This window comes from Nyctereutes procyonoides, unplaced genomic scaffold (assembly GCF_905146905.1).
Source record: "Nyctereutes procyonoides isolate TBG_1078 unplaced genomic scaffold, NYPRO_anot_genome, whole genome shotgun sequence".
Taxonomy (NCBI): domain Eukaryota; kingdom Metazoa; phylum Chordata; class Mammalia; order Carnivora; family Canidae; genus Nyctereutes; species Nyctereutes procyonoides.
The window spans coordinates 9715042-9729810 of record NW_026575049.1 but is presented as its reverse complement, the minus strand read 5'-3'; the positions used below and the strand labels follow the sequence as shown (position 1 = coordinate 9729810).

The following is a 14769-nucleotide window of genomic DNA, read 5'->3' as shown; positions in this document are numbered from 1 at the left end:
ACAAGGGAGGGGTGGGGAATCTAACTCAACGAAAAGAAAGTACTATATTAACAAACCTGTGATGTGATCGTCAGCTTCAGAATTTTCCTAAAAATAAAATTCAAAAGCATACACAGTATTTGTATCCTTTGATAAGGAATGCAGGGATCCAAAGGGAATGAAAGAAACATCTGGTTTTAAAAATTTCTAAGTGGAAACACACACACACAAATGGGTAACTGAGAAAAACTGAATACTTAAATATTCAAATTTCAAATGTGTAAGAAAATTTATAATAGAAAAAGTGGCAAATTGTTATTGTGACTTGATTTGCTGAAAACATCTGCAAATTCACACTGGCATTAAGAAAACCAAAGTTTCAAAAATTTACTCTCTCTCTCTCTCTCTCTCTCTCTCTCCCCAGATAGGTTTTCTGTGCAAAAATAAATATCTGAAAATTGCACTAATACAATAATACTTATTTTAACTTTTGTTATTATGAATAATCTGCACATGCTGCTTTACAGACAATACATATTTGTAAACTTGCTCATGCAAAATTAGTGTGCGCAACAGGGATATCTTAATCCCCATACTTAAAAAATGATACCTTATTATTTTTAAACTGCCAAACCCTTTGAAATGTAACAAATCTTACACAGATATCCTTGTCTGCCAGCTAAAAATCAATTTATGTTGCTGAAACAAAAAGTTATACAAGAAAAACATGGTTTTCATCTTGCAGAATTTTTGATTTTTAAAAGAAAATTTATAAAAGAAAGAAATTCATGGTCACAAAATTTTAACATTTTAATCCTAAACATTACAGGGCAAATAGATACTGGACCCTATCTCCATAAATCCTAACTTTTAGTTTCCATTTTTTTAAATGTTGCCCTAACCACTAAGACATTAGTGGTTTTACAACCTCTGGAGATTGTGGAAATACATGTTTCTGAAAGAAATGCTACAAAAACAACAATGGAAGAAAGCCAAACTGTCTCCGTGAAGGAAAAAAAATATGGAACATTTTGAAGCCTTAAACACTTCTTTCCATGTCTTATGATTAACCTGTCAATTCAGTGCATCATATGGTCAATGTAATGGTCCCCATGTTGAACAAACATCTAACTAGTGTCCATTGATTCCAAGTTAGTAGATGATGAATCTTTCTGGATACTTTCAAAGATGGCCGCCAGCTCAGGGTTAGAACTGATCTGGGACTGGAATTCGCTCATCAGCGGACTCTTCTCGGCTTCTGGAATGGTTAGCAATGCTGCTACTGCTCTCATGGCAGATCGCTTTAGTTCATCTTGCTTTTCAAACTCCTGCTTTACTGAGTTTGCCTTCACCTGTAACATAGAGTAAATTTATACTGTGTTATAAAGACAGCTCTTGAACAAAATTTTAAGCATGTAGAAATTTTCTGGTAAATAAAGCAAAGCTATTTTATAAGCCCCAAAGGTACATTCTACTCTAAACAGCTATTTTTAAATTTTTAGCAGTAGCTGTCTTCCTTTGAGGGAACATTTTATACAAAGCCCTTTATAAAACAGAAAATCCAGAGCCTGACTGAAAGAACGAGATCCAGAGCCTTATGCTTATCAAGTAAGAAACTACTCCTTAATTTAGACCATTAACTAAGACATTATTCTTCAAGAACATCATGTACTGACCTCTCTGCCTTAAATTTGTGTAACTTTTTATGTGAAAAGTCGTTTTACCTTCTGAATCTAAAAATAATTCTGACTTTTCATTTTCAAGGTCCGTTTTCAATACCATGCTCATTGGAAGCTATGATTCCTCCCACCCCCACTACAATTCACCATTTCCTCTTTCGTGCTTCTAACACATTTTATCCTGTATCAATACTTCAAAATAGGTATCATAGTGTAACATTAAATAAAAGCTTTTAAGAATAGCATTTAACAAAACATTTAAAACAACTGCTACATAGGGTACTAGCATGGTTAAATTCAGAAAACTACAGTATAGAATCAACTAGGATCTTGAATATACCAAGCCTGGTCTTAGGTGATGTCTATTAGTGATTACCTTAGTTGTACATGTGGCACGTAACGGCTCAACAAGTCGGTCCAACCTCTGCAGTACTGCACTTGGACAAAGGGTGGAGAGTCTCACCAACATTAAAAATGTTAGCATCTATTAGACATTAAAACAAAAATTTAGACTTGCATTATTTTCTAAAGACAAAATTCTGATAAAGTTTTTAAGAGGAAAGGATTAGCAAGTACCGTAAAGTTTCATCTTAATGTAATCACCACTTGGAATCACATAAATTTGTTTCAAACCTTATCGTAGGAATATTAGTTATAAGCACTAGACAGATCTAACCTATAAGGTGATCCTATAGTACAGCACTGATAAAGTGGTTCTCAATCTGGGCTGCACATTAGTGCTTGACAATTTTAGAAATATGCCTAATTCCTCAGCCCTTTTCCCAAAGATTTTTACCTAACCTGTCAGGATAGGGCCATAAATATACTATTTTTAAAAAAGCTCATGTGCACTGGAATGGAAAATCACTGAACATGAAAATAACTGAACCAGGAGAATAATTTTATAGTAAGTTTCTACTGTCCTAACAGATCTCAAACATCAAAAAGACACGTTGTTCAGATTAACTCAGTAAGTAACCACAGTCTTTTTTCTCTTTAGACTATAAGTTGTAGAATGAAGCAGGAGGATTCTATTACTTTTTGGGGGGCTTTGTTCATTGACTAATGAGAGGGTCAGGTTACTGCCAGATACGGAAACACAGAAGTTAGGATTCTGACAGTATGCTAAATGACTGTTCAGCTGCCACTTTTGCCTTGACTAAAGGCCCTAAGAGAAAAGTAGAATAGAGATATAATGCACTCCTTTTTAAAATTACCCTCTTATATGTATAGTTCCTATTTAAAACGGACATGAGCAAATAAAGAGCAGTTATAAGTTCATGCTCTAAATCTAAGAAGCAGTGGGATTTCTCTCTAGTTGCTTCTACACTTTGTACATGTGAAAAGAGTCCTTTTGTGTTATCCTTTAACATAACTTTTGATATTAAGCCTATTAATCATACTGGAAAATAAAAATCCTTCATTTAGATGAATACAACGGTTATCATACAGAACAGCTCTAACAACTGTCAAGATAAACCTCCCTGGGAAGACTAGTATTCAATATTAAGACAGGCCAAAGGGGGACCTGGGTGGCTCAGTGGTTGAGCCTTTGGCTTGGGTCATGATCCCAGGGTCCTGGGATTGAGTGCCACATCGGGCTCCCGGCATGGAGCCTGCTTCTTCCTCTGCCTCTCTCTGTCTCTCGTGAATAAATAAATGTTAAAAAAAAAAAAAAAAAGACACAAACTATCACACATTATACTCTAAACAGCAAAATTTGTCTGGAAACAATACACTAAAGCAAACTGGCACAGAGAATTTCTTAGAATTTTCCATCTACAACGTAGACTTGACTTCCTCTTCCAATGAAGCTTCCGGATTTCTTCCTGATGCTATACTGTATCACTACTACTTTTGCATATTCTAGTTTATAACAAACTTACTAGAATCATGGCAAGCAAACCAATTTTTCTTAAGAGTAAATCACAAGGGTGAAAGTCACTACAGCAAAGTCTTCTTCTAAAACAATCTATCAACAGGCACAGACATCTTACCTTAATATCGTAATGGTCCTTCAACCCATCTTCAACATGATTTAGGAACTCAAAGATATCTAGCCTATCAAGGCAACTATCCAAAAGTGTGTACATACACTCAAAAGCTGCCTTTCTGATATCCAGTCCATCATCAACTGTATGCTTAAAAGGACCCATTTCTACCTGTTGAAACAAAAAGAGAAAGTGTGGGTATACTTCAAAGTAAAAGACAAGCTTAGACAAACAGTAAAGTAACAAACTTACCTCTCTTATCAGCTCCTTTCTAACTTTTGTTTCATTATAAAGATGTGGCAGGACAGAATCTAGAAGATCCCGTATTAATGATGGTTTATTATGTGCCGCTGAATTGAATGTGACCAAGGCTACTCTTCTTACATTCAAATCTGGGTCTTCCAATGTTTTCAGGAAATCACCTGAAAATTATAAGAGAAGCAACATGTAGTCAGGGTAGGCTTAAAATAAAATACATATTTTTTTCTAAATGGGTAAGTTTATTGACATTATTATTTCAATGCAGGGCATGGAAGAACATGAATGAGATGATACGTGAACCATAGAGCTTTTTTGGGCAACAGGTAAACTATCAATTAAATGCACTTATATTCAGACAGGTTATCCTGTCTGATAACTCTTGGCAACATTCTATCATGCAGAGCGTATGGAATGAGAACCCAAAAAAGTTCCCTATTAACTATCTATATTCTGTAGGTTTCACAGAGAAGTGATGAAGCCGGCAGCAACATAAATGATTCAAGAGTTCAAAATTAGTAATCTCACTAAAAAGCAACAAAAATAGAACTTAAAAAAAGAGTTCAAAATAAGGTAAATAGGATGAGGACAGATCCATTGCTTCATAAACTGAATACTATTTATCTGATGATGAAGAGAAATGTGCCTTCAAAATATTTTTATTTCTATCTTTAATGAAGAATTTATGAATTGGTAATAAGAGGGTTAAGAATACAAAAGGAGGAAACTGAAACCTCACATAGGACAAAAAGCAGAAATAAGTCTGATGGCGATCCAAATCCCTACATTTGCCAACTTTTGGCAAGTTACGATAGGCAAGAGCCTCAGTTTCTGAGTTTATAAAATGAGAACTATCAACTTTTTAGGGCTACATGAGTAGAATAAATTGCATGTGCACTGCTGAATAGTGTTTGGGACATCCCTGGTATTCACACATGGAGTTACTGTTCATCACTGTGTCATCAGAACCCTGCAGTCAGCAATCTTTTGGGACACATAGAGAAAAAGAGAGGGGTTAAGACTTGAATGTATCACAAGAGCAATCTGAAAAAAATGGGAAGGAAGTAATACCTCAGATACCGTATGCTGGTAATTTAAGGCTAACCACCCAGAAAACTTCTAATTACAACAAGTGTTCAGGAGGTACCCTGGTTCAAAAAGGATTTAAACATACCACCCTAAACCTCCTACCTCCTTACCCCTCTTGCTTAGAATTACTAAAACAGTAAATCAAAATAATTAAAGTATCTCCTTTCATAAATGCATCTAAAATATTGCTGTTATTATGGACAAATGATGACAGGGACTAGGATCACTAATCCTCAACACTGGTTTTGTTGTTACAATTTTTCAAAAGCTTCTGAGGTGTCCTAATGTTCATATAGTCACAAATAATACTAAACTAGAACATAATTCAATGAGAATGACCATCAGGTTGTGGGGTTAAGCCCTGTGTCAGACCCCACGCTCAGCATGGAGTCTGCTTGGGATTCCCCCACCCTCTGTCCCTCCCACTTGCTCACTCACTTTCTCTCAAAATAATCCTCAAAAAAATAATATATTAAAGCAAAAAACGGGAGGAGAACAAAAGACAAGAATCTTCGAATTCAGACCTTCTTTAAATTATTTCTAGGTCCCAACAATAGCATCCATTTATCCCTGTATTCCTCTTATTCTGAATTGATAATCCATTTCTGTAATTCTTTTAAATTGTTTTTTATTTTCCTTTCTGGCCTACTGCAGAATGGTACAAGCCCACAAAGCTTTTTTACCATATCCCTCTATCCTCTTTGCTGTTATCTGTTTGCACTGTCTTCAAGAAACCACCAAACTAAGCTCTGAAGGTTTTTAGTGTTACCAACTCTAGGAAAATTGATGATCAAAACAACACAAGGAAGTTGTAAAATCATTAAAAATAATTCTTGTCCTCATAGAAGCAGAGATAGCCTTAGTCTCTTTTGGCTGTCTCTCTCTCATTTCTACTCAACTCTGTTTTTTATTCTTATGCTATTTCCACCTTACCTAAGGAGATTTCCAAAGATCACCCTGGGAGCTGGAGGGTTTACAATTAATAACAGAAAACTGGGGCTCTAACAGATCAAGCAAGATTTATTTGTATCTGGTCAAACAGGCCAAATATGTAGTTGACTCTGAAGACATCCTAGTGAATTTATTTGCAAAATAAACAGATAATAACTTCAAACTAAAGGATGATATAAGTACACAAAGATCACACATTATCAATTATCTTTTTAATGAAACAATTACCAGACCCTTAAAAACATTTTCTTTTAGTTCCTTGGTAATATTTTTAGTTATTAATCAGTATGTTTATCTTTGTTTCCACTTACCTATGCAGTTCTTTAACAGTGGATCAATAGGTTGTGGGTGATCAGAAATAGTAAATTTCACAGCTGTAACCACTGAGCTTCGGGCATATGATGAACCTAATTTAAAAAATTTTTTTAAGTCTATTGGTATGCAAAGTCACTAAAGTCCATGGACATCTTTACTATTTTCAAGCCACTTCAACTGACACTAGTATCTTCAATTCCTTCAAATTCTCTTTGGTCAAGAGGGATGGTACTTACTGCTCTCAGGGGAGACAACATTTACTCATAAGACATAATCCCAGTAGATTTCAAAAGAAATAATGTCTTCTGAGAAGGAGAAGACCTGGGAGAGCACCAGTGGGAGATCTGATCTAGCCCTCACAAAAGGAAAATGTTTAAACTTATAAAGAGCTTAAAAGCTCTTCAACTGTTTTCTTAAAAAAGCAGTTTCTATAGAAAGCAATGGCTCTCGTTATTCGCTAGTCTAAAGGAGTTGCCACTGGTAAATTTGAAAACAAAAGTCTTTTAGGAGCCTACATTTGAACTAATTAAGTTCACTAAGTTTAATATTGTAATTAGTACTACCCCGTCCTTAATATGTATTTAACTCAAGAGACATTTGCCTTTTCCACATTTTAAGACAAAAGAGTAACATTCAAATATAATGAACAGAAGGAACTACAACCGATTAACCATGATCTTATTACTCCATCTTTTAAACAACAAAATGTCACTTGAATCTGGCTCCATATTGCAACATAAGGCATAGGTTCTACATGTACAATACAAAAGGTTTTAACTTCTGCATTAGGCACCTTTCAAAGTTAACAACTGCTAGCTAGTAAAATTTTTTTAAGTTAAGAAAGTCTAGATACCCACCTGATATCAAATACCCCTTAAGCCGTGGAAGGAGAGTTTCTGGATCAATTAGAGTGAGTTTCCCTAGACATTCAGCAACAACATTTCTGGTTCCTTCTTCTGCACACTCACAGTGCTTTAGCAATAAGGCCCAGATGTTTTCAACATACGGTTTAAGGCCCACTACTGATGCAGAGCTAATAATTTCCTTCAAAGAATGAAGCAGAAGATACTGCCTTTTGGGTTGACTGGTTATTTCTTGTAAGACAAATGGTAGATACTCAGGAAGATTGCCCACACTAATGCTGCCTAAAGCATAGGAGGCCGCTGATTTAACTTCTTCACTAGGAGATGAGAAGGCTTCTAATATTACAGATTTTAGTTCCAGCTGCCCACTTAAGTCAATATGATGCCCAACTTCTCCGAGAGAAAGCAGAGCTAAGAGACGAATGGAATCTGTAGACCTTGAGTTCTTGACATCTTGAATAAACTGACCTACTACAGCTGGTCCTTCTTTAGGGCATGCTCGAGTAAGGGCAGCTACACATTTGGCAATAGAATAGTAAGACTGCTTGTGAGTAAGAGCTGTGCTCTGAGAATAAACGGGACCAGTCAGCATGCGCAACAAATCCATGTATCCTAGATTATTTGTTCCAGTGACAACCAGAGCTTGGAAAAAGTCTAGCATGGCGCTAAGAGCTCCCCCCTGTAATAAAGGTGATCTCACAAGTCCAATAAGTTCATTGAGAATGGATCCACTTATCTTTGAAAGGGAGGAGGGATACACTTTTGCCAGTGTGGTAAGAAAACTGATAGCCATCTGTGAAACATGCATATCACTTTCACTGATAAGAGGTGGGAGCTCGTCTAGAACTGCATCAATCATGGCAGCTGTCAAGCTGTCACTATAGTTTTTAATTAGAATATCTAGGGCAGAAAGGGTACCCAGTTTCAAAGCTCTCTGGTTTTTCCTGAGAAATGAAGCAAGGATAGGAACCCCTTCTCCCAGGACAGGCCTCAAATCTATCTTCAAAGGCGACCCAGCAATCAGTGTCAACGCCTTCACTGTAGTTAACCGAGTAATTTCATTCTTTAGTCTCTCCAAGAAAATCTGAAGTGTATTGGGCAAATCAGAACCCAAATTGTCTCCAAGGTTGCAAATAATTTGTCCCATACAGGAAATAGCCCTTTCCTTGACCTCCTGATCAATGTCAGCTGCTTTTAACCTCTTAATGGTACAGGTAAATAGATCTTTGATATAAGGAGTTGCATCAAACGAGGAAGGCTGATCTAAAGGACGAATTACTTTGACAAGCTGTTGGGTAACAAGAAGTGCTTCAGATGTAATCTTGTAAAATGGGTCTCCAACACAAGCCACCACTGGAGGAACCAAAGCCTGAACGTGAGGATGGAAGACTTGAGGAGAGTGGTTACAAAGGATTACATACAGACACGACAAAGCATCAATCTTCAAATTTGATGAGCTTGATTTGTCATTCAGTGAGAAAATGATTCCTAAAAAAGTCAATAAGAAAAGTCCAATAATTTTTAGGTAGTTCTAGGAAAGAAAAAATTAAAAACTAATCCCTAAAATATTACTAAAGTTTCCGCTTCATCAAACTACCTCTAAAATAATAGAAACTCCACAATCTATAACTGTCGGTGCCAAAAATTTTAAGACTAGACTTTTTACTTGAAAATTTCTAACTTTAGGTGTTTAAAACGGTTTTTACGTGCAAATTAAGTTGTACAAGTTACCTTTTTGAAGGAAATGATTGTTTAAAGCTTATCAAAGACTTAATAAAGTCTGTAGTAAATCCCTAAAGTGATTAACTATTTTTCATACCTGGTACAAGTACAGGAATGTGTTGCGTTAGCGCCCCAGGTAGTACATTTACCAGTTCAGTTAACATGTTAAAACAACACTGTCGGGTCTTCACACTTTTTTCTTTCATCTGTTTGTGCAGAGCTTTAACAATGTTGGGAACCTGTAATTATCACACACTTATTAGCTGGTTCAGCTACTGGTATTTCCTCGGTACACTTAACATAAATTATCAGGGATGGGGAGAGAGGGAAGAATTTAACATGACCGTTTGATACAAATTTTGTTGTACCTATTACAACATGTGGTCTCTTGGAACTCTATCTGCTTTATACTGATAATAGAGAAAAGCTATCATTAGCTTTCTACAGAGCAAGAAGTTTTCCTTGATTAATATTTAATTATGAAATACACAAGACTAAATAGAAATCAAACCAAATAGCAGCATTAAAAGAAAAGTGACAAATTATGGAGAAGAAACCATTAAATGGGTCTTTGTCTTAGCTTTTAGTTTGCTCTCACAGTGAAATAGATCTCACTTCAAAATACAGCTACAAGCAGCAAGGTTATGATTCAAAGACACCTGCTTCTAAACTTTCTAACGTCTTGTTAGTTGGTAAAACCCAAACTGAGTATTTATACTAATCTTACGGTATGTGTCTGTATGTATCCTCACATCCGTATCAGATAGTGATCTGAGAGCTTGAGACAAAACCACCTAATTCATCACTTCATCAGAATTGACCATGTTTTGCAGAACAACCTACCACACCCCTTGAATTGCCCATATTTTTACCTGACTTCTATACCCTTTTCTCATTTCCTTCTACAATTAATTTTCAATGTTCACCTTTAAGTTCACCATGACTTTTCTGTTGTTAATTTGTACTATCTGAAAGCAAGACAAATATGTACATCTCCCCTGGGTTAGTTGTTCATTCCTCCCCAACATCTGTTTTTGTAATTTATAAAAATGAACAAATACGTATGCCATGGGGCTGCTGTAGGGATTATATTTAAGATAGGAAAATGCCTAGCAGGCACTAAATATTCAATACATAGGAGCTATAGAGCTCTAATCGTTAGAATCTTAGAAAAGATGTACTAAAGCAAAAAATATCTACGCCAGTTGTTATTAATAAAATACATAAGTACTTACTACGTAATAGGCACCACACTAAATGTTTACATAGATCATCTCATTTCTCACTACCATGGGTAGGCTGTTGTATAAACCATTATTACAAATGAGAAAAGTGAGGTTTAATAAAATGACTAACTTGTCCAGGATCACACCAGCTAAATTAGGAGTGAAGCAAGGTATGAACACAAATAGTGTGACTCCGCAGCTCTAAGATTTCTGTTAACACCAAAGATAATTTTACTGAATCTTAAAATTATCTAGTAAAATCAAAATACTTCAAAACAGAATAAACTATTTACAAGTAACACAGTATGAATGTACATAAACTACTACGTAAACATATCCTAGAAGTTTGCTCTTCCGAGGATGTTCTGGGACTTCAATTTCCATATAAAAAAACAATTTTAAAATTTTGTAGTTACAGGCATGACTTTCAACCATACTTTTAAACTGACCTGACTCTGAAGCATGGTTAAGGGTGTTTCTCCCTGCTCCATGGCATCGGGGTCACATAGCCAACTTTGTACAGGACGAGTTTGCTTCAAAAGAGAAAGGTATGCATGAAAAACATCTGCCTTTACATTCTCTTCACGCTCTTTAAATCTGGATATCAGTGCAGGGGAGACAGTCTTGTAGAATTCTGGAAGCATTTCATGCCTTGTGCTAACTACAGCGTCCAAGCACTTGGCAGCTGCACGTCTCACTTTCCAACTCATGTCATCGTCATCACTGTATTCATCATCACTCCCTAAAGAGAAGTTTTAATGTTAACAGGCTATTAATCATGGGAAAAGTTTATTGTTTAATAGAGAAAGTGAACAGATACTCAAACTCAGTTTTAAGATTTTTCACTAACATACAGCAATAGAGAAGCTTTAAAAGAACAAGGACTTAAGACTATACAAATTTACACATAAATTAACCTCTAAAGAAAAGAATCACAACTGTTTTAAACTTGTTAACCATCTTCTCACTTACGTGGGTAGTAAGTAGCTTATTAGTCTTTATGATTAATTAATTTATAAAGAAGTTTCATGTATATTTGTAAAATTTTAAGTGTCCCAGCCTTTTAAACAATTATGACTAGAATTTCAAAGAACTCATCTAATACCACAGGAAAATCAAACAATCAAGGAGTTAATAAGATAAATTAAGAAATAATAAGACTGTGACTGCAGATGAGGTGTTAAAAAAAAGTACAGTTATCAATCCCAGGACATGCTGGGGAGAAAATCCTGACATGAGCTTTCCTTATGGCTAAAAGGCTTTTCACTAAATTTGTTGATGGGCTATTAGAAAAAACTAGGTGTATTTTTAACCTTTCAAGATACTCTCTTAAGGTAGTATAAAGAAACTATACTTCCTCAATCACAAGTAAATTCTTTTACCAACTAAGCACCATGTAAAAAGAGAGCCCATCTTCTCCAAATTCCTGTGAATCCTTAGAACAATGTTCCAACACTGACTCCATCTTATTTACGTTAACTTTCATTGTGTCTGAAACCTCTGAAAATTATTTCCTTCTACCGCCATAAGGCTGAAATCAGCTGGGTAACAAAGTCAGGAGGATGGCAAAAATATTAGCAGTTCTCAGGATGATCTAAAATTATCTAACAATAAATTTGGTGTTCTTAGGTAAGATTATAGCCCTGAAATGCGGATTCCTCACTGGAGAAAAAAAGATGTCGTCTCTTCGCTGGCTTACATTCTACTTAGCTTAGTGACAGCTAAATGTAGCTATCTATGCTTAGAAAAATCCTAGGATTATGTAATAAAATTTTCCATTCTCCAGAAGGTTTACTTAATTTCATCCTAGCATATTACAGGAAAACCCAACCAAATACTTACTAAACCCAACACATTTGACTTATACAAGGTACTATATCAAAATTGACTATTTAAAAGCAAATAGTTGGGATCCCTGGGTGGCTCAGCAGTTTAGCGCCCGCCTTTGGCCCAGGGCACGATCCTGGAGTCCCGGGATCGAGTCCCATGTCGGGCTCCCGGCATGGAGCCTGCTTCTCCCTCCTATGTCTCTGCCTCTCTCTCTATCGTAAATATAAATAAATACATAAATAAATAAATAAATAAATAAATAAATGCAAATAGTTTTTCCCGTGGCAACCCAACTATGGGAATTATTTTGCAAAAATATACTTAAGTGAAAAAAAGGACTATTTAAACATTAAATACCCTAATCACTGAAATTATACTACTTTTATGTTATAGTAACATTATGGTGGAAAGGTAGTTATTAGGTATAATCAATGCAAATTGATAAAACAGCTGATGGACTTGGTTATTTACTTAATATGAGTACTTGGCACACTAAAAAACAATCAAAAATGGGAATATATACTGCTCCTGCTTTTTTCAAAGGATATTATATTATAACCCCTTCATTAATATAGCATATTTATTGAATGTCTTCTGTGTGTCAAACACTATCCTAGGCACTGAGATAAAGCAGTCAATAGAGGCTGAAGGTCTCTGTCTTCAAGAAACTTACATCATCCTAATGGGTGGAAAATAACTACCTGTGTCAAAAGGGATTAGGCATAATAAAGAAATAAAAACACTAGGAAGGAAGAATGTAAGGAAGGGAAAAGCCCTGAGACGTGAGAATGAAGAAGGGGTGTGAGACAAAGTTTTTGGCCTGAGAAACGAAGACAAAGGTACCATTTGTGGACAGAAAAGGCTACAGAAACAGGTTAGGCAAGAGATGGGGGAAAGGGAGTGAGAAGAAATTTTAGACACCTGAACAGTAAATCAATTAAGCAGATAAATATATAAACTAAGTTCACAGGAAAGATCTAGGATAAAGAAAAAAATTGGGTTTTCAGCATACTGGTATTAAAACCCAGGAGACTAGATGAGATTAGCAAGAATATTAGAGTATCACAGAGAAGTCCAAGGCCCTGGAATACTCCAAAGTTTAGTGGTCAAGATTATGAAGAGCAATCGGCATAGACTTGAGAAGGAGTAATCACAAAAATAGGACTAATACCAGGAGAGTGTGGTGTCCTGGAAATTAAAGAAAATGCTGCTGATCTGGGTAATAGGCAAACATCTGAGGTCACTGGTGATCCTGTCCATCAATGAAAGAATGGATTCACGAGAGAAGGAGAAAAAGAATTGGAGAGCATTCTTTTGAGTTCTGTTTTAAGAGAAACTGGGCATTAGCTGCCAGAGTGTAATACTGGGTTAAGAGGGATTTTTTTGTAGTTGTTTTCTTTTTAAAAGATAAATGAAATTAGACTTTGGGAGAACGTAAAGAATCAAAATTTTTAGAAGTATGAAAAATATCAGGAAATCCACCAACCCACATACCTTGTAACTTACTATTTAATTACCTCCACTATTTAATTACCTCCACTATTTAATATTAGCAGAAACAACTAAACCTGAACAATCTCTATGTCCTTGAAAGTGCTATTCCTTCAGCATAAATACTACAAATTGTGGCACAATGACATCAATTTTAGGAGCCTCAGAAATGTTTAGGTGATTCATGAAAGTTAAATGGAGCCTCCAACAATATTTAGGATTTCTCATGAAAGTATATATAAAACCAACCAAATTATTGAGTATGTATATCTACCACACAGTTTTAAAATAACATTCATTTCCCTCCTTACAAAAACCCTTTGGAAAAAAACCTGAATAAAGAACAAAATTCTCTTGGCTACCAATTATAAATGTAGTAGCAACATTTTTTTCTGTATATTAAAAAAAAATAAAACTGGGACTGTAAGTTTTGTTACCCACTTTTTCACTCAACTTACTAGTAACTACTTTAATAAATACTATTCTGAAAATGTTGTGTAACAGTTCAATACATACATGCCCCATAATTTATTTAATCAATTTGCTATTGTTGAATATTGAGGTCATTTCCCCTTTCACTATTATAAATAAATGAGGTAAGATCTTTCATGTAAATTTAATAAATTCCTTCTGTTTGATTTGAAATACCTTGGTCGTCATCATCTCCACCATCTGCATCCATGGCATTCTCATCTTCATCTTCATCATCATAATTATAATTTGGATCATAGGTAAGATATTTAAGACAAATATTTATAATGGTAGAAACATGAGGATATACCTCCTTAGGACATCTAAAGAAAAAAAATAAAAGCTGCCTTGAATAACTATACTTTTCTCCTTGATTCACTATTGGACACATTTTATTGCCAGATTTTTTCTTCCCTTTAACATAGCACAGGAAAAGTGGTTCCCAGCTTTCCAAAACCAATGGCTTTTCAGCAAGTAGGACTGTTTGTGAAAATGCCAGTGCGCATTCTTCTAGGTTTGTTCTTCTAGCTATATGCTTAGAGACAGAATATAGAAATTCCCCACAATAAAGGAGTAACTTCTGTTTCTCACTTAGAAGAACAGAAATGTATCCCACAATTTCTAATTTTAAAAATTTGGTATGAACATAAAGATACTTCTCAAAACTATGAGCAGGGCAAAAGATTACTATAGATAACAACCAGTGAAGTCTTAAGACACTGTGCAGTACCAAATGGTCAATTCTAGCCAAAGACAAAAAAAAAAATCTGCTCTTCAGCCAGTATGGCCTTCTAGTACATAAATGAAGATTTTATTATCAGAACCAAGGTTTCCAAATTGAGATTTGCTGCCCTAGCAAAATGGATATGACAAACTTCAAAGACTGTTGAAAAGATAGAAAATT

General features: G+C 35.3%; 1 protein-coding gene across 1 annotated transcript in view; it reads right to left on the bottom strand.

Annotated features, from left to right (window-relative positions):
* Nucleotides 1–243: 243 nt before the first annotated feature.
* Nucleotides 244–14769, bottom strand: part of CAND1 (cullin associated and neddylation dissociated 1) — a 40085-nt gene continuing 25559 nt past the window's right edge. The window contains exons 7-15 of the mRNA XM_055328529.1: nt 14043–14188; nt 10523–10815; nt 8945–9086; nt 7120–8613; nt 6259–6354; nt 3902–4071; nt 3656–3820; nt 2035–2142; nt 244–1331 (exon numbers count right to left, since the gene is read on the bottom strand). Of these exons, the coding sequence (XP_055184504.1) occupies nt 1107–1331; nt 2035–2142; nt 3656–3820; nt 3902–4071; nt 6259–6354; nt 7120–8613; nt 8945–9086; nt 10523–10815; nt 14043–14188 (2839 nt within the window). The 3' untranslated portion in view covers nt 244–1106. The remainder of the gene's footprint in view (nt 1332–2034; nt 2143–3655; nt 3821–3901; nt 4072–6258; nt 6355–7119; nt 8614–8944; nt 9087–10522; nt 10816–14042; nt 14189–14769) is intronic.